The sequence below is a fragment of the Salvelinus namaycush genome, chromosome 31 (assembly GCF_016432855.1).
Source record: "Salvelinus namaycush isolate Seneca chromosome 31, SaNama_1.0, whole genome shotgun sequence".
Classification (NCBI taxonomy): Eukaryota; Metazoa; Chordata; class Actinopteri; order Salmoniformes; family Salmonidae; genus Salvelinus; species Salvelinus namaycush.
The window spans coordinates 32,228,265-32,247,679 of NC_052337.1; the positions used below are offsets into that span (position 1 = coordinate 32,228,265).

Here is a 19,415-nt window from a genome sequence, read left to right on the forward strand (position 1 = left end):
CAGGAAAAAGGTCAAATTCACACACTTATCAAGAGAACGTCACTTGTCATCCCTACTGCCTCTGATCTGGTGGACTCATTAAACATAAATGCTTCCTTTGGGAATTATTTCTGAGTGTTGGAGTTGCCCCTAGCTGTCAAAAAAAGGAAATTGCCTTCTGGTTTGCTAAATATAAGGAATTTGATGTATATAATTTACTTTTACTTTGTACTTTTACTCAAGTATGACAATGTAGTACTTTTTTCACCACTGTACTTAAGTACATTTAAAATCTGATACTGTTAGACTTTTACTCAAGTAGTATTTTACTGGGTTACTTTCACTCGAGTCATTTTATATTAAGGTATCTTTACTTTTACTCAAGTATGAGTAAAATAGTATATTTCCGTTAGGGGACGCTTCCTCTGAAGTGCGCGTGTGCACAAACTCAATTCAACCTTCCATGCCGTCTTAATATCGCTTTTTTTTTTTTTGCAACTTTGGCAAAGCTTCAAGTCTATAAAACTTATGGCGCTGTTCGTGACATTCTAGTTTTGGGGAAATAAAAATGTATTGACATCAGTTGTTTCATCGATGAGAAACTGTGCCGAATGTCGGCCCAGTTTCACCCTCTCGCACTACATGCGACTGAACGTGTTACACCTTCTATTTGTGACGCGCTGTCAGCTGACTGCAGTAAATTCACCAACCTTCGCTGCAAACATAGACCAGCAGCTGGAGGAATCACATATTCTTGTCCGTCTATATCTCTCCGAACTAAACAATGGCAAGCCAGTCCCAGGGTATCCAGCAGCTTTTGCAAGCTGAAAAAAGAGCTGCAGAAAAAGTAGCAGAAGCCCGCAAACGTAAGTTAAAATCTGCTGTCATTCAACGGCGTATATCAACTAAGCTAGCTAACGTTAGCTTGATTTGCTAACATTTTTTTCTGGAAGGTAACTAGTTAGGCATAAGTAACATTTTAATTATAAACAGCTACTATAATAAAACCCAGATTTGACAGCCAACAGATATATTTATTCCTAACTGCAAAGTGTGAAGATGGCAAGGCCTTCAATCCAAGATGACTAACGTTAGCTACCTAGCCAGCAGATCCGACCCGCTGCGCTATTAGGTTCGGACAAACTTCCTGTATAGATTTAATGGCGTTTAAGACAACCGTGAACTCGTCATTAATCTTTAGGTCGGAAAGTCGGAGCTTTAGAAAGAGGCCCGAGTTCCTTACTTGGAATTCCGAGTTAAGTGACCGTTTAAAAAAAAAAAGTTGCCTCTGTCTTAAAGGGAAAATTGATATCTAAATGTATCCTTTACCCTTCAGTCTACTCCAACGGTTGGTTTCCCAGACCCCGATTAGGCCTACCTCTGGACTAAACACTTAAATGGATATTCTCCACTGAACATGGTTTTTAGCCCCAGACTAGGCCTAAACTTAAAATCTATGCCTTGACAGTAGGCTTCTTTCCTCACAATTCTTTCACTAAGTCTCATTTCCCTATGAAACAATAGTATTTCACTTCCTATTTTGTCAGGAAGCACACAACAAACTGCGTAGTTAGGAAAACTTGAACAGGGAATTTAATCAATGTTTATTTCACTTACTAGGCTTAAGTGCAGATTTTTCTTCTGTTTGATCAGGTAAGAACCGTCGGCTGAAGCAGGCCAAGGAGGAAGCCCAGGCCGAGATTGAGCAGTACCGTATGCAGAGGGAGAAGGATTTTAAGACCAAGGAGGCTGCGGTGAGACATTGGGGGGACAATTTTAATTTGCAAATGGGAAACATGAGTCATGTTTTCCTAATCATAAGGCACTGTAGTTGGTAGCTAAATTGTTAAGACCTTAACACTGGCCATATAATAACTTATTTAATACTTACTGTATGTTTGAAGTGGTTTGTCTTGTAAGGTGGCCTATATCGGTGTTCCATTTCTCCATTAGGCTCTTGGATCCCATGGTAACTCTGCTGTAGAGGTGGACAAAGAGACTGTGGGCAAGATGGGTAGCATCCAGACCAGCTACCAGCAGAACCGGGAAGGGGTGCTGGGCAACCTGCTTAAGATGGTGTGTGACATCAAGCCAGAGATCCATGTCAATTACCGTTTTGCTGGTTAAACCCCCTCATCACAACCCCTTATTAAACTAAGGAAACACTGAGACACTCTCATTGCACTGCCATCAGTTGACACATGCTTCATTGACACATCTACTACACCCATGCATGGCACAAACCTCTTTGCCTGCCTGCTCACAACTTTCATTTTATACCCACAAGTTTATTTTCTCTATAAATATAATCAACAGATGTGTATATGATTCAAATAGGTATACATTTGTCCAGTCAAATATAAAGCATGTTCACTCTGTTGGTTAGTCAAAGCAGGCAGAGGTTCTTTTGGTCCTATGCAGTGTCTCTGTTTCCCATCTTCATCGCTTGTAGTATCAAGGTTTTTATATAAAGGTTAGTGTGTGTGTCTTGCTATGCAATGTTTATTAATATGGACATATTGTTCTTGTTTTCTTTGTGGAGACCAAAATACAGTGCTTATTTCACTTAATGGACTGTTAGGCCTGGGGAAAAAAGATTGCTGTTTTGTTTGAAAGTTTTCCTGCTGTCCCAATTTGATTCTTCATCTCTATGAATATATTATCCTGTATAGTAGACATTCTTCTGTTCACAAATATTGTGACTTTATTAAACTAAGTGTTCTTGTGGTTTATTCTTGAATGACTGAAGTGACCATATCCTGTTTTCCTAATTGATTTCCTAAATTCTACAGCTAATGTAGAGTATGCTAGAGGTTGTGAGATTCTTCACCCCAAGTGCCCTGTGGTATGTTGTCCAGCTAGACTGTTGGAACCAGCCTGATTGCTCTGTTCACTGAAATAGAATGGGGAATGCAGCAATAAGGCTGGTTCCACCAGACCAGACTTGTCCAGCAGCCCAATACAGGAACACTGGAACAGACCAAAGAAAGCAGAACAACTGCAGCCATGTCTGTGACTTCTGAATAAGACATCATACATTGTTGACATTTACAATTTTGATATAGTTGCCCCTGCTGAGTTTACATGCCTTTTGTGCTCAATAAAGTACCACTTTTATCCTCCAGAGGACACTACAACATCCCAATATGTACATGTAATCTCAGAATTGATTTAGGTAAAGAATGCTTGTTTCCTCAAACAATAGCTTTAGTACTTCAAATTATTCTCAGTTTGATCATTTTTTATTTAACTAGGCAAGTCTGTTAAGAACAAATTCTTATTAACAATGACAGCCTACCCAGCCAAAACCTAACCCAGAAGACGCTGGGCCAATTGTGCGCTGCCCTATGGGACTCCCAATCACGGCTGGTTGTGATACAGCCTGGAATCGAACCAGGGTCTGTAGTGACGCCTCTAGCACTTAGACTGGGAGCCCCAACATTGATTTGTAATTTACAGTATGCTTTAGATCATTAACATGTAATGTGGCTACAGGTAGAGTTCACCTCGAAAATACACACATTGAGAATATCTGTAAATGAAAACGTACATTTGGTTGTTTTTTGATGATAACATGAAATGTCAAATGCACATGTTATACATGTCGACATCGCGTTATCGTTCGGGCTGACATGTGGCGGGGTTTCTACTAGTTACCACAGCCACAAAATCGTGAAAACAAAATATCACTTTGGCCTTAATTTAAGGTCAGGTTTAAAATCATATTTTAAGAAGATAAATTGTAGAAATAGGCGGGGTTTATGACTTTGTGGCTGTGGTAACTAGTGACGGCGGAAATGCCTGCCCTGAACGGTCGTCTGATAGGCTACCATACGAAAACATGCGTGCTACGTCATACATTTTCCTGCTTTGTCAAAAGTCATCTGGCTGTGGTTGTTATACTTAAGTGTGACGTGTGCTGTCGGCGTTTTGCCAGTAGAGTAAACGGGAATCTGGACGTTCATTTGAAAGCTCATAGTTAATCATTCGGTTGTGAGTTATTGAGGCCAAAGAAAATCACGCTGGAACCGAGTTCACTATATGTTGTGAGGTAAGCGCGTGCATGCCCAGACTATCCTCTCTATCATTCTCTCGCTTGTGTTTGACCTCTGTAGCAAGCTAGCTACGAGGCAAGCTAGTAGTCTAGCAAGTACTGGAGTTAACTTGATAGTTAGCTAAATATTTTGGTGTGTCATGCAACTTCAGCCATCTCACAATTTAAACCAAATGTTCGAAATATCTATCCTGGTGATTGACACCCCATTTTATCGAATGTATGATTTTCATGAAGTCAGTTATGGTTGAGAAACACTTGGATTTTGTATTCGCTAGTTGCAGTACACAAAACGCTACAGTACTTTGTTGCCAACGACTCATTGATCTCTCCACTTCTAGGTTTCATGTGGCCCTTTTTCATTATGCTCTACATATTCCGAAACAAGTAGCTAGGCTATCAAGACCGTTAAATCAAATTGTCATGCTTGTTAAATTGTCATCTTCAGCACAAGCACAAACTTAAAATATACTCTATTTCAATGTGTATTCCCTATTTCACAACTAGAACTTCAGACTACAAATATGCAACAGTACATTGTACTTACTTTAATTTTTTGATTAATGATGATGATGAAACATGTAACCACCTGTGGCCCCTATAGGCTCCGTGCACTACAGTAGGATTCCTCTTTCGTTGCTTTTCAAGACCAATTCCATCTCTGAACACGACCCACTAGTTATCCCCTCTCTGTAACAGAAAAGTGGACATTTTAATGTGCCTACAGCCCAAAGGTGCCATGACCTATTGGTAATTATTTATAGCAAACCAAAAGTACAGCAAAAAAGGTCAAGGCTGGACAACCAGAATATATGTATGTAATCAATCTTATCTCTCATATTTGGTACCCATTGATTTTTATTGTGGGAAGTCTGCTTTTAAATTGTTTTCATTTACTCTCAGATATGTGGATTGGAGGAATGTTTGAGTGGGTCTGAGGGAAACAGTGCCCTATTGTCTCTGTGTATCAGGAGGACAGAATGACAGTATCCAATGGGCCAAGCTGTCCTCTAGCTCTGTTGTAGTTGGCCCTCTTTCTCATTGGCATCACTCCGAAGTGACTGAAACTTGTTTGCCTGGCACGGCTTCTCATTCTCAACAACAGGTTTACTTTACGGACAGACTTATACTTAGGCTAGTTAATAAAGGCGGCATGGGACAAGTATATTTGACTATGACTTAAATTCCCTCCGCCAGGCTTAACTGACCCCCTTAGAATTTGAAGTGGATTCTTAGTGATTGTTTTGATCTTGGTTATTGATTGAAATCTGAATGTTTATATCCTGCAAACAAAAAAAAACACAGATCTGTTTCTGAAACTCCTTTGCAGATTTCCAGAAACCATTTGGGTCACACACAAACCATTCTGTTCCATGAATGGTCCTATATGAGATTCCTGCTATTTAGTGTACACAAAGCAGTGGAATGTTAACACAAATGACAGGTACATTTAAATAAGGCTTAAACACATGTAAATCAGAGATGGAATGATGAGTGTGATCAGAATGTAATGGAGAAAATCAAGTTTGAATTGTATTGTTCCACACCATCAGGCTTTAAAAGGTGGAATGTAGGCCTACATTGCCAATTTTATTATTTTAGCTAGCCTCTGTTGCAACTAGCTAGCTACGCTTTACTGTACTGTATTTGCCTCAAGTAGTGGCTCTTGTGCATTCATTAGGAATGTGTTTGAAGTCTGGCAATTATGCAGCATGTTGGGCAAAATGAGGTAAGTGGTGTACTGTTAAACATGAAAGGATTAGGCTTAGGTCTACTTGATTATGTGGGGTCATTGATGATGATATCATACAGTGCAGTATTTTTGACAATATATCGTATTGTTTTGATGATATCGCAATTATTTTTGCATTAGTTTGCTGTACCTGCACCAAAACTAGTTTGTTACATCTTCTTTTTAAATAGGTAGCCCATTTGTTAGCAGCACTTTTATTTCAGTGACTGATCAAAACATGGCTCTCTCTTGTCCCTCTGAGGCAAACTAAGTTGGAACATCGATTCGCAATACATATAAAATTGTGAGATTCGCAACATGTATCGTGAGCTCCCTGGCAATTCCCAGCCGTAGTACACACATAATAATTGAATTATCATGTCTAATGACAATGTTTTAGTTTGTGCATTCATAGAATGTTTTGTTGGTAAATGTCTCAATGCTAATTTTGGTTCCTTTTGTACTCTGCGCTATTTACTACACATTTCATAATTGATTCAATCACTGTCATCTTTGGTGGGGACTGTTATGAGCCAGTTTTATAAGCTGACCTTTCATAAAAGGTGTAAGTCGGCCTTGACACCTTTTTACCTACTTTTAATTCATGTTTTTAAAAGCTGGAGGTGAGAATAATAAAAATAATCCTCAGCAATCTACACAGAGTACCCCATAATGACAAAGTGAAAATAGATTTTTAGACATGTTTGCATATGTATTAAAAATAAATGATAGAAATGCCTTATTTACATAAACCCCCCCAACCACTCTTTTTACGCTGCTGCTACTCTCTGTTCATCATATATGCATAGTCACTAACTATACATTCATGTACATACGACCTCAATTGGGCCGAACAACCAGTGCTCCCACACTTTGGCTAACCGGGTTATCTGCATTGTGTCCCGCCAACCCCTCTTTACGCTACTGCTACTCTGTTCGTCATATATGCATAGTCACTTTAACCATATCTACATACTACCTCAATCAACCTGACTAACCGGTGTCTGTATGTAGCCTCGCTACTTTTATAGCCTCGCTACTGTATATAGCCTGTCTTTTTACTGTTTCATTTCTTTACCTACCTATTGTTCACCTAATACCTTTTTTGCACCATTGGTTGAGCCTGTAAGTAAGCATTTCACTGTAAGGTTTACCTACACCTGTTGTATTCGGCTAACGTGACAAATAAACTTTGATTTGATTTATTCAGACCCTTTGCTATGAGACTCAATTGAGCTCAGGTGCATCCTGTTTCCATTGATCATCATTGAGTGGTTTCAACTACTTGATTTGGAGTCCACCTGTGGTAAATTCAATTGATTGGACATGATTTGGAAAGGCACACACCTGTCTATATAAGGTCCCACAGTTGACAGTGCATGTCAGAGCAAAAACCAGGCAATGAGGTTGAAGGAATTGTCCATAGAGCTCCGAGACAGGATTGTGTCGAGGCACAGATCTGGGGAAGGGTACCAAAAAATGTCTGCAGCATTGAAGTACCCCAAGAACACAGTGGCCTCCATCATTCTTAAATGGAAGAAGTTTGGAGCCACCAAGACTCTTCCTAGAGCAGGCCGCCTGGCCAAACTGAGCCTTTAGTCAGGGAGGTGACCACGAACCCGATGGTCACTCTAACAGAGCTTCAGAGTTCCTCTGTGGAGATGGGAGAACCTTCCAGAAGGACAACCATCTCTGCAGCACTCCACTAATCAGGCCTTTATGGTAGAGCGCCCAGACAGAAGCCACTCCTCAGTAAAAGGCACATGGCAGCCCGCTTGGATTGCCAAAAGGCATCTAATGACTCTCAGACCATGAGAAAACAGATTCTCTGGTCTGATGAAACCAAGATTAAACTCTTCGGCCTGAATGCCAAGCATCACATCTGGAGGAAACCTGACTCCATCCCTACGGTGAAGCGTGGGGGTGTTTTTCAGCGGTAGGGACTTAGACTAGTCAGGATCAAGGGAAAGATTAACAGAGCAAAGTACAGAGATCCTTGATGAAAACCTGTTCCAGAGCGCTCAGGACCTCAGACTGGGGCAAAGGTTCACCTTCCAACAGGACAATGACACTAAGCACACAGCCAAGACGATGCTGGAGTGGCTTCGGGACAAGTCTCTGAATGTCCTTGAGTGGCCCAGCCAGAGCCCGGACTTTAACCCGATCGAACATCTCTGGAGAGACCTGAAAATAGCTGTGCAGTGACCCTCCCCATCCAACCTGACAGAGCTTGAGACGATCAGCAGAGAAGAATGGAAGAAACTCTCCAAATACAGGTGTGCCAAGCTTGTAGCTTCATACCTGATAGGACTTGGGGCTGTAATCGCTGCCAAAGGTGCTTCAACAAAGTACTGAGTAAAGCGTCTGAATACTTATGTCAATGTGTTATTTCTGTGTTTTCTATTTAATACATTTGCAAAAATTAGACTATGGTTTGTCATCTAGGGGGTATTGTGTGTAGCTTGATGAGCTTTATTTTTTAAAATCCATTTTAGAATAAGGCTGTAACAAAATATGGAAAAATTCAAGCGATCTGAATACTTCCCGAATGCACTGTACATGCAATATTCCCTCAATGTTTTGTCACTGAGCAAATTTCAGGTCTGCTGAGCGCAAACTTCAATAAGCTACGTAGCCAATAGGCACTGCACTTGACACATTTATGAAATTGCTTATTCCAGTTGCTAATAAGCAGGTACCCATTAAAACCTCTTAGCGCACGGATCCCGCTATCAGGATCAAAATCGGCAACATCCGGTGAAGCTGGAGCGCGCCAAATTCAAATTACAAAATTGTAATATTAGACATTCATGAACATACAAGTGTCTTACATCATTTAAAAGCTTAATTGCTTGTTAATCGAACCGCGTTGTCAGATTTCAAAAAGGCTTTACGGCGAAAGCATATCATGTGATTATCTGAGGACAGCGCCCCACATCAAAATACTTTTTCAAACCAGCACAGGCGTCACAAAGTCCAAAATAGCTCTAAAATAAGTCACTTACCTTTGAAGATCGTCCTCTGTTTGCAATCCCAAGGGTCCCAGCTACACAATGAATGGTAGTTTTGTTCGATAAAGTCCTTTATATACCAAAAATGTCTGTTTTTTAGTTGGTGCGCTTGATTCAGTAATCCACTCGTTCAACATGCATACAAACGAATCCAAAAAGTTGCCAGTAAAGTTCGTCCAAACAAGTCAAATTATGTTTCTAATTAATCCTTGGGTACTCTAATTATCTAAATAAGCGATACAATTTAAGACTGAGAATAGTATGTTCAATAGGGAAGATAAATAACGAAGAGCGCGTACCTCATCCACGTGCGCAACAAGACTACTTTTCTAATTAGAGACACCTTGGGAAAAACTACAACTACTCGTTCATTTTTCAAAAAACAAGCCTGAAACCCTTTCTAAAGACTTTTGACATCTAGTGGAAGCCATAGAAAATGCAATCTGGGAGCTATTTATTTGTATATCCCATAGACTAGCATTGAAATGGCCTGTGACCTCCCCCCAAACAATTCCGGATGAATTTTCTTTGGGTTTTTGCCTGCCATATCAGTTTTGTTATACTCAGACATTATTTTAACAGTTTTAGAAACTTCAAAGTGTTTTCCATCCAATGCTACCAATTATATGCGTATCCTTCTGGGCCTGAGTAACAGGCAGTTTACTTTGGGCACGTCATTCATCCGAATTTCCGAACACTGCCCCCTAGCCCTAAGAGGTTTTAAGAAAATGTGTGTGCCCCCAGGCCTGGAGGGAAGCAAAAGTCATTCAAAACGACAATCTGTTTCAGTAGCTATATAGTTAGCTAGCTAACTATATAGCTAGGTGTCATCATCGAAATAACCCTAATTTATAAGACCGTTATTTGATTAATGGTGGTCGGACCCATCCAGCCACAATAAGGATTAGCCACAATAGTGGACTTTGCGGTTAGCCTTCAAAATAAATGTATGGCATAATTCTGCTATTTGTATTCATTTGCATTACTGTCAATGACATACTTTTATTTTGAAGGCAAACCGTAAATTCCATTATTGTGCCTAGTCCTTATTGGGGCTAGCTTCACAACACACAACCCGGTGCGGTCGAGCCTCACTAGCCAGATGAAGCTACCTGGCTGCTTATAACGTTAGCTTTGGGCAACAGGGTTAATTAGCTGGCCAACTATTTATTTTCATGAAGTTCAATTTCAATAGGTGAACAACCAGTGGCAACAAGCTAATACTTACTCACAAGGATTCCTATATCATTGCTAAGAATAATGAAAATGAATGCAGTTTCTCCTGGTTATTGTTTTCAGGCTGTTTGTATTGGTGCTAGCTAGGTACCAAGTTTAAGCTGGCTACCCCAGAAGTTGCGGTCGAACAAATGATGCTTTATTACCAAAGCGGTATTGTAAACGCATCATTCATGGCCGGCGTTTGCTTGTTTGCAGACCTTTTTTGTAAAAAAAAAAAAAATTAAAGCTCTATTTCACCTTTATTTAACAAGGTAGGCCAGTTGAGAACAAGTTCTCATTTATAACTGCGACCTGGCCAAGGTAAAGCAAAGCAGTGCGACAAAAACAACAGAGTTACACATGGGATAAACAAACGTACAGTCAATAACACAATATATCTGTATACAGTGTGTGCAAATGAAGTAAGGAGGTAAGGCAATAAATAGGCCATAGTGGTGAAGTAATTACAAGTTAGCAATTAACACTGGAGTGATAATGTGCAGATGAGCATGTGCAAGTAGAAATCCTGGTGTGCAAAACAGCAGAAAAAAACAAATATGGGGATGAGGTAGTTGGTTGGATGGGCTATTTACAGATGGGCTGTGTACAGCTGTAGCGATCGGTAAGCTGCTCTGACAGCTAATGCTTGAAGTTAGTGAGGGAGATGTAAGTCTCCAACTTCAGTGATTTTTGCAATTCGTTCCAGTCATTGGCAGCAGAGAACTGGAAGGAAAGGTGGCCAAAGGAGATGTTTCGTGTGCTACGGGTGGGTGTTGCTATGGTGACCAGTGAGCTGAGAAGGCAGAGCTTTACCTAGCAAAGACTTATAGATGACCTGGAGCCACTGGGGTTGGCTACGAATATGTAGCGAGGACCAGCCAACGAGAGCATACAGGTCGCAATGGTGGGTAGTATATGGGGCTTTGGTGACAAAACGGATAGCACTGTGTTAGACTGCATCCAATTTGCTGAGTAGAGTGTTGGAGGCTATTTTGTAAATGACATCACCAAAGTCAAGGATTTGACAGTGCTACTGTATCTTTTTTGACACGCAAAGACCCAAACAGTGTTCCATAGTATGTATGTCGTGAAGCCATTACTGTCTAACTCCAGTAGGGCAACATCTGAAAAATAGCGCACTTGGTAGTGTGTACCGGTGCTCAACCAGTCGGCGAAAAGCCAACATCACCCATGACAGAGAACGGTTGATTGTCAAGGGCAATGAATTCCATTATCTTGGCTTTAATGGATTTTACCTTTGAGTTGTCACGCTGAAATGTTCTTACTCTTTCAAATGATTGCGCGACTGCTTGATCCACACAGCAGACATTGTGGGCTAGGTTAGGAATGCTGTGTTGCACGTGTAGCGTAACATTTTACGTGGAGTCATTACGTCATGTACCTACGTTCTATAGGTATGCACAGTACCTTTGAAATCAGTTTTTAACATCAGCATTAAACTAGACATCGGGCCAATACCGATGTTGGCATTTTTAGCTAATATTGGCTGATTCCGATATGTTCACCGATTCTTTTATTTTTTTTAAATTATATTGTGCATCCCAACTAGTCACTTTAATAATGTTTACATATATTACATTACTCATCTCATATGTATATACTATTCTACTGTATCTTAGTCTATGCCGCTCTGACATTGTTCGTCCATATATTTATATATTCTTAATTCCATTCCTTTACCTAGATTTGTGTGTATTAGGTACATGTTGTGAAATTGTTCTACATTACTTGTTAGATAGTATTGCACTGTCAGAGATAGAGAAACAAGCATTTCGCTACACCCGCAATAACATCTGCTAAATACGTGTTTGTGACCAATAAAATTTGATTAACAATTCCCTTGTACAGGGACCCAAGCACAAGAAATGGCAATATTAGTTGTGTTCTATGCATCAGCATTCAGTTTATGATCAATTATTTTGATCAGGAAAGTTTTTTTGATTAACAGTCTAAGTGATGTGGATTGACCACACTGACTGTTTGTCTGGTTAAAGGATGGTTTTAGACAAACAAAGGTGTAATGGTTCCGCACTCAAAGATGTCCCATAAAGCTAGCTTCATTTTTCTTCACTGCATTAGGGATAGCGTAAACAGCCATTTCGGTTTTAGAAAAGATAAAAGATTGTTGGAGCAGCAAACAAATAAGTGACTGGACATCCCATTATTTCTTCAGTTGGCTGTTTTGTCCAGCATGTATGTTTTGGATGTGTTTTAAAGGGGAAATCCGCAGTTGCTACATTCGTTTTTGGGGAGGGGGAACCATGTTATTGGCTGGATCAAAGGAAATGAGAAGGCAGATTAGTGCACTTCGGCATGACGCATTCACTTTCCCACTCTCTCGAGCAGGCAAGCACACTCAGGATCAGACAACACACCTGTACACATTGATGGGTTGCATGAACACTCGCACACATTGACAAGTATCTTGTCAGTAATTTGGCTGTAACAGAAGTTCTGCATGTGGTGAGACATTTGGGTAAGTTTTTTTTATTTATTTTTAAAGAAAGATTTTAACTGGAATAAAACAATATTTCATATCAATTATCGAATCAAGAATGTTTAGGCTACCATTTTAATAATGTACATTTCCTTGTTGTATGCAATGTACTTCAGCTGTCTTTACTTCTTTGCATGCGCCAATGCATCTTTTTGGTTGTTCTGGGAAAAAGCATGGACTCTTTATTTGTTTCCTGCTTTATGTATAGCTAATATATGAAGGGATTAGGCTAATTAACTATTACCCACTGTACTTTGACTGACAGAGCAGTCTTTTGTAATTTGAGTCATATCTACATGAATGATGAAAATCATTCTTTGTTGTAACGTTCTTCCAGCATTGTGTAGCCTACTACAGTTTCCACTCGGGTACAAAACAATTTACTGAGGATTTACTTTGGTTAAAGATCAGAGTTCTTAGGTTTATGATTCCAAGGACTCGCAGGAACATTTCACAATGGCTTTTATAACCTCATGTGGAGTGTGATTATATTCACAGTTCTTTGAACTCTGAGAGGCAAGTGCTGTGTAACACGACTTTAGACGTTTAAAGGGCACAATGGTCTTCGCTTTGGACTTTTCAGCAACTGATAAGAATTTAAGGTTCACGTTGACTTTGATGGAATGTTTATTTTTAAACCTAAGAAGACTTACGTTTGGACTTAATGGGTGGTGTCCCTCTTAGCGTTATGAATAGCCTGTCTTTATAACACTGTTTTGGAGTAGTAAAGTCAATTTCGTTGTGTACTTGGTCATAATGTCTACCTGAGTCTTGACTGTTTGTTTTGTTGAGGATTAGGCCCATATGTTCAAAGGGCTAACTTATCACTGTGGCAACAACTGAGTCTAGCAGAGCTGAGTAGAAAAATATGAGTTAACAGATGTCTTGACTGGCAGGTTAATTGATGCGATTATGGTTCTTTTCATTTTGATTCTCGATGTCTGTTTTCCTTGTCCCCTGATGTCATTGGTTTCTGCCTCGGGGTGTCCCAGACATTTGGTATAACATGTTTTTCTCTAATTTAATAACGTTAATGTCTGTTAAACTGCCTTTATAACTCAATAAATGCCCACTTTCTACGGATGTGGCCTCTGGTTGTTTGGCCATTTAAATTAGTAATAGTCCTGGTAGAGCTCGCGAGTCAAGTAGCAAATTTTTCCACCTCAATTGATTGCGCACTCTCATGTAGGGAGAGAAGGTGTTTTCAAGGTGCTATGGCTAGTAGACATGGATGACTCAAACTGTGTATGAAATAGCCTTGGCACACATTGGTCCAAAATGGCTTCACAGTTCTTGGGACCATGTGGTTCTGTTTGTAGCCTAAAATGTGCTTTCCTCAATTTAGGTACTTTTCACATCCAAACATAAGTATAATTATCCTAACTACCAGGAATTCCATTATCAATACCTAGATGGCAAAGCTGCAATTGTTGTCTTGGCCTAGAAATGTTCATAGTCCGAATACTGTGCTTCTTTTTGCACATCCTTGATGTCCAAGGAAATGGTTTCAACCAGCATTTACAATAGACCCCAGCCAGCGTTCTCCACCAGTGGGTTCAGTACAGTAGGTTGAGGGGTTCATGGTTAAAACACCTCTCACAATCACCATCTCTCCAAAGTATAACACTAGGCACTTTGGAGAATTTGGGGAAAGTAATGCTGCTTTGAAAGTTGATGAACTTGTAACACCACTTTTGAGAAAATGGCCTGTGAATGTTTTGGTACACCTACTGGAGAGCTCTGCTTTGTCTACACCGGCTATTCCCCAACTGGGGTACGCGCAATGCCGTCGGGGGTACGCCAAACAAACATGTGATTTACATTTTCAAACAGTTTATTTAGATTTTCCAACAGGGCGATGTTTTCTCTCGCCTGAGTAGCCTCGTTTCACTGCCATAAATAAAATTTAACCATCTAGTTTTCAGCGAAATAACACAATGTCAAACATCCAATCACATTAAACGTTACTCTCTCGTGGGAATTCCACTAACTGTCTGAAGAGCTCCATCTTCTTAAACCATATCCTCAATTTTGTCCCGCACATTGAATATAGTTGCGGAGAGTCCCTGTAATCCTAGGTTCAGATCATTCAGGCGAGGAAAAAATAATCACCCAGATAGGCCAGTCGTGTGAGAAACTCATCATCATGCAAGTGGTCAGACGAGTGAAAATTATGTAGCCAATCGTAGCTGCTGCTCATTCCTTTTGCTCGAAAAATTGATAAATGGTAAAAGAAAAAAGTATGGCCCGCGTCCATAGAGACACATACCAGCTCTACTGGTAGTACTGCTACTACCAGCTGTACTGCACCTGTCGATGACACAAGTTGTTCTGCTTCCACGAGCACATCCTATGCTAGCATCAGTAATTCTACATTTGTTGCTAGCATGGACACTGACAGTTGTGAATCTGATGCAGCCGAAGAGCTACTGCCCCATTACCCAGGAAAGCACCGAACAACGGACAGGGACGTTGGACCATCGAAGAGGCACAAATATGATGAGAACTACATTGATTTGGGGTTCACCTATATTGGGAGTAGTGCCTTTACTCAGCCACAGTGTGTTAGTACTTTTGCACATATCTCACAACTTGATGACTCTTGCGCAGACATTTAGAAACTAAACATGCCAATTTGAAAATTGAGTGAGAATTAGGATGACTTTCGAGTAGTAAGACATGTATAAAAGCAACAGATACCATTAATAAGAAGGGGCTAGAAGCGTCTTATGTTGAGCTACCGAGTGGCTAGGACAGGCAAGCACCATACTTTTGTGGAGGACTTAATTCTTCCTGCTGCTGCGGATATGGCTGGGACAATGCTGGGGGAAAAGGCCAAAAAAACTATACAGGCAATGTCTTCATCACTGTTTCACGACGCATCAGTGACATGGTAGGAGAGATTTTTAAACAACTACTGCTTTGCATACAAGCCAGTGAATTCTATGCGTTACAGCTGACGTGGCGGGCCTGGCACAGCTCCTGGTATATGTCCGTTACGTTTATGGGGGGTCAAGTAAGGAAGGATTCTTCTTCTGCAAACTACTGGAAACCAGGACAACAGGAGAGGATATTTAAGTACTGGACAGCTTTGTGACATCAAATGGACTTTGGTGGTCGAGATGTGTTGGTATCTGTACTGATGGCGCAAAAGCCATGACAGGGAGACATAGTGGAGTGGTAACGCGCGTGCAAGCAGTTGCTCCCTATGCCACTTGGGTACACTGCAGCATCCACTGAGAAGCTCTTGCTGCCAAGGGAATGCCTGACAGCTTGAAAGATGTTTTGGACACTACAGTGAAAATGGTTAACTTTGTTAAAGCAAGGCCCCTGAACGCTCGTATATTTACTGCATTATGCAATGATATGGGTATGTAACGCTTTTACAACGTATAGAAGTGCGTTGGTTATCAAGGTGCAAATTATTGACACTTTTTTTTTTGAGGGAGACTAGCTTAAAGTTGTCTTTACTTACCATCATTTTCACTTGTCTGACTGCTTGCGTGATGTTTCTCACACGACTGGCCTATCTGGGTGATGTTTTTTCGCCTGAATGATCTGAATCTAGGATTACAGGGACTCTCCGCAACTATATTCAATTTGCTTGACAAAAATTAGGCTTTGATTAAGAAGTTGGATCTCTTCTCTGTCTGCATTTACAAGGACAAAACAGGTCTTTCCATCATTGTAAGATTTTTGTTTGTGTGCAAATGAAGTCACGCTTACGGACAATGTCAAATGTGATATAGCGAAGCACCTGAGTGAGCTGGGTGCGCAATTACGCAGGAACTTTCACAAAACTGACGCAAACAACTGGATTCGTTATCCCTTTCATGCCCTGCCTCCAGTCCACTTACCGATATCTGAACAAGAGAGCCTTATTGAAATTGCAACAAGCGGTTCTGTGAACATTTTATCAGAAGCCACTGCCAGATTTCTGGATAGGGCTGCACTCAGAGTATCCGGCCTTGGGAAATCGTGCTGTTAAGACACTGATGCCCTTTGTAACAATGTACCTATGTGAGAGTGCATTTTCAACCCTCACTAGCATGAAAACTAAACAGGCACAGACTGTGTGAAATTATTTAAGACCGACTCTCTCCAATACAACCCAACATTGCAGAGTTATGTGCATCCTTTCAAGCACACCCTTCTAATTAACGTATGGTGAATTATTCACAATTTTTGATGAACAAATAAGGTTTTATATGTAAGATGGCTAAATAAAGAGCAAAAATATTGTTTTTGACCAGGGCTTCTTATAAGAGCTCTTTGTCACTTTCCACGAACCCGGATTCACGTCTGAGGCCATGTGCTAAACAGAGTGAGTAAGGTAGTATACTAAACAACCAAAGATTAAGACTAAAAGTGGTGAAAGTAGTAGTAAAAATACACTATCTAGTCCTTGGCCTATATCCTAATCTGACTTTGGTGCAGGTCTTGTCGTGGTTCACATTACCGTCTCTGGTAAACACACATCAAATAAAATCTAAGTTTGTCACATGCAGAGGATACAGAAGGTGTAACGGTACAGTGAAATGGCTACTTGCATAGTGGAGTCTTGTTTATACCCATAATCCCAACCCATACTACCATTCACCATGCATTAATCTGCAGGTAACTAAAGCTAACCAACTAGGTTCAATGTTACCTAGTTAACTAACATTAGGCTATAACTAGCAATGCAAATGGATTTCTAAGATTATGAATAATATTTCTACACTGCTCATACACGTAATGTTAGTTAGCGAGCCAGCCAGCTAACAGTACGCTTTAACTTGCAATGAAAACGACTTTCTGATTAAAATTAGAAACTTATAATATCTGAAAAATGTAGCTAGACTCTTACCCGTATTGATGAATGCTTCTCCATCTCTGTCATGGATGCCATGGTTGCCCTTAGTTTGAAGATGTAATCCGGAGACAGGTTTTATACAACCGCATTCTGTTTTCTTTTCGACTCCCACCGCATTTGCAATCCTACTCTGCTTCCACCGGGCATTCCACGGATTTCAAAACTCTGTTAACTTCTTCTGAGACGTTTATCGCCCTTTCTTCCCCATCACTGTCATCAGAAGACAATACAATATCTGGTTTAATGAAAATGTTTTTACCTAAATCTGAGATTTCCTCATCGTCTGATTCATTTTCAGTGTCAGCATAGTACGATCGTCCTCCAGAAAGTAGTCCATCACAACTTTTTCCCGCTGATCTTTGTCGATATCGCCTGTTAAATTCAGGGCAGCAGTGTTGAGCAGTAGCAACACTTTTGCAGTTCTTCATGATATTTTTCAAAAAGCAGCGGTAGAAAGGATTATCTACACATACTGAGCAGCTAATTTTATAGACAGAAGCGCGCTACATGGCAGACCAATCTGAACGAATATCGGCATGTCCAGCCCATCCATTATCTCAGCCAATCATGGCTAGCGGGAAGGTTCCTCGCTTTTTCCGTAGCTAAAACAACTAGGCTCGTAATTTTAAATGTTTTTTTCGTATTTACAGATCGCATACAAGCAGTGGTGCAAAAATACTTTAAAGTACTACTTAAGTACTGCACTATCAATATTTTTACTCCATTACATTCCTAAAGAAAATAATGTACTTTATACACCATACATTTTCCCTGACACCTAAAAGTACTCGTTACATTTCGAATGCTTAGCAGGACAGGAAAATGGTCCAATTTACACATCAAGAGAACATCCCTGGTCATCCCTACTGCCCCTTATCTGGCAGACTCACTAAACACACATGCTTCGTTTGTAAATTATGTCTTGAGTGGGCCCCTGGATATCCGTAAATTTTAAAAACAAGGAAATCGTCCCGTTTGGTTAATATAAGGAACGTGAAATGATTTATACTTTTACTTTTGATACTTAAGTATATTTAAAACCAAATACTTTTAGACTTTTACTCAAGTAGTATTTTACTGGGTGACTTTTACCACCACTGCATACACGTTTGTTATTAAGGCACATGAAAGTTCACATGTTCCAGAAGGCATTTCTGACAAAAGAATGCATTTTGATTTAAAAAAAAAAAAAAAAAAAAATGTCTTCAAATGCTTCTCCTGTGAAGTAGTGATGTACGACATATGCCTAGCTTCCTGGAACGGGTCACATATTTCATGGCTTTTTGAAAGAGCTCACAGAGCTTGTTTTTCCACTTATAGCTGCCCCCCAGTGTTTAGTTATGAAGATATGTTAATGAAGCAATACAAACCAAATTTGGAGTGTCTTTAGTTTGAGTGTTCTATAGTCTTGTACAGATAAGGGGATGACTGGGACAGGCAATGTAACTTTCTCTGTAAAGATTTTATATGGTTTTAACTGGTTTCTCTCTTTTCATTGTCAGTAGCCCCTTTTCAGTGTTTTCACAGATATTGATGTGTCATCTTGGCTTCAGAAGCTTTGGCATTCACCACAATTTTCTGTGCCTGTTTTGAGATATATTCTTCAGACTTTAAGAGAAACAATTGTTTAGCTTAAATTGTGTTCTAGCTAAGATTATCTTGGAAAATATATCAATTGTAGAATAATAGTGAAGACAACATAAACTATGAAATAATACACATGGAATCATGTAGTAACCAAAAAAGTGTTAAACAAATCAAAATATATTTTAGGTTCTTCAAAGTAGGCACCCTTTGCCGTGATGACCATTTTGATCATTCTTGGCATTCTCTCAACCAGCTTCATGAGGAATGCTTTTCCAACAGTCTTGAAGGAGTTCCCACATATGCTGAGCACATCTTCACAGCTTTTTCTTCACTGTGGTCCAACGATATGAATTGGGTTGAGGTCGGGTGATTGGGGAGGCCAGGTCATCTGATGCAGCACTCCATTACTCTCCTTGGTCAAATAGCCCTTACACAGCCTGGAGGTGTGTTTTGGGTCTTTG

At 40.1% G+C, this 19,415-nt stretch overlaps 2 protein-coding genes across 3 annotated transcripts in view; both read left to right on the forward strand.

Annotated features, from left to right (window-relative positions):
* Positions 1 to 655: 655 nt before the first annotated feature.
* On the forward strand, positions 656 to 3,101 carry LOC120026252 (V-type proton ATPase subunit G 1-like). Its single transcript, XM_038971074.1, has 3 exons — positions 656 to 845; positions 1,633 to 1,733; positions 1,933 to 3,101. The coding sequence occupies exons 1-3, from the start codon at positions 764 to 766 to the stop codon at positions 2,104 to 2,106; spliced, it is 357 nt and encodes a 118-aa protein (XP_038827002.1). The 5' UTR covers positions 656 to 763; the 3' UTR covers positions 2,107 to 3,101.
* Positions 3,102 to 3,861: 760 nt separating this feature from the next.
* The window catches only part of LOC120026490 (high affinity copper uptake protein 1-like), a 35,442-nt gene continuing 19,888 nt past the window's right edge, over positions 3,862 to 19,415 (forward strand). Inside the window, exon 1 of one of the 2 annotated variants that reach the window (XM_038971371.1) lies at positions 3,862 to 4,030. The gene's annotated coding sequence lies outside the window, so the exon portion shown is untranslated. Of the gene's footprint in view, positions 4,031 to 12,329; positions 12,492 to 19,415 lie in introns of those variants that run through there. The other variant, XM_038971372.1, reaches the window with a different exon arrangement.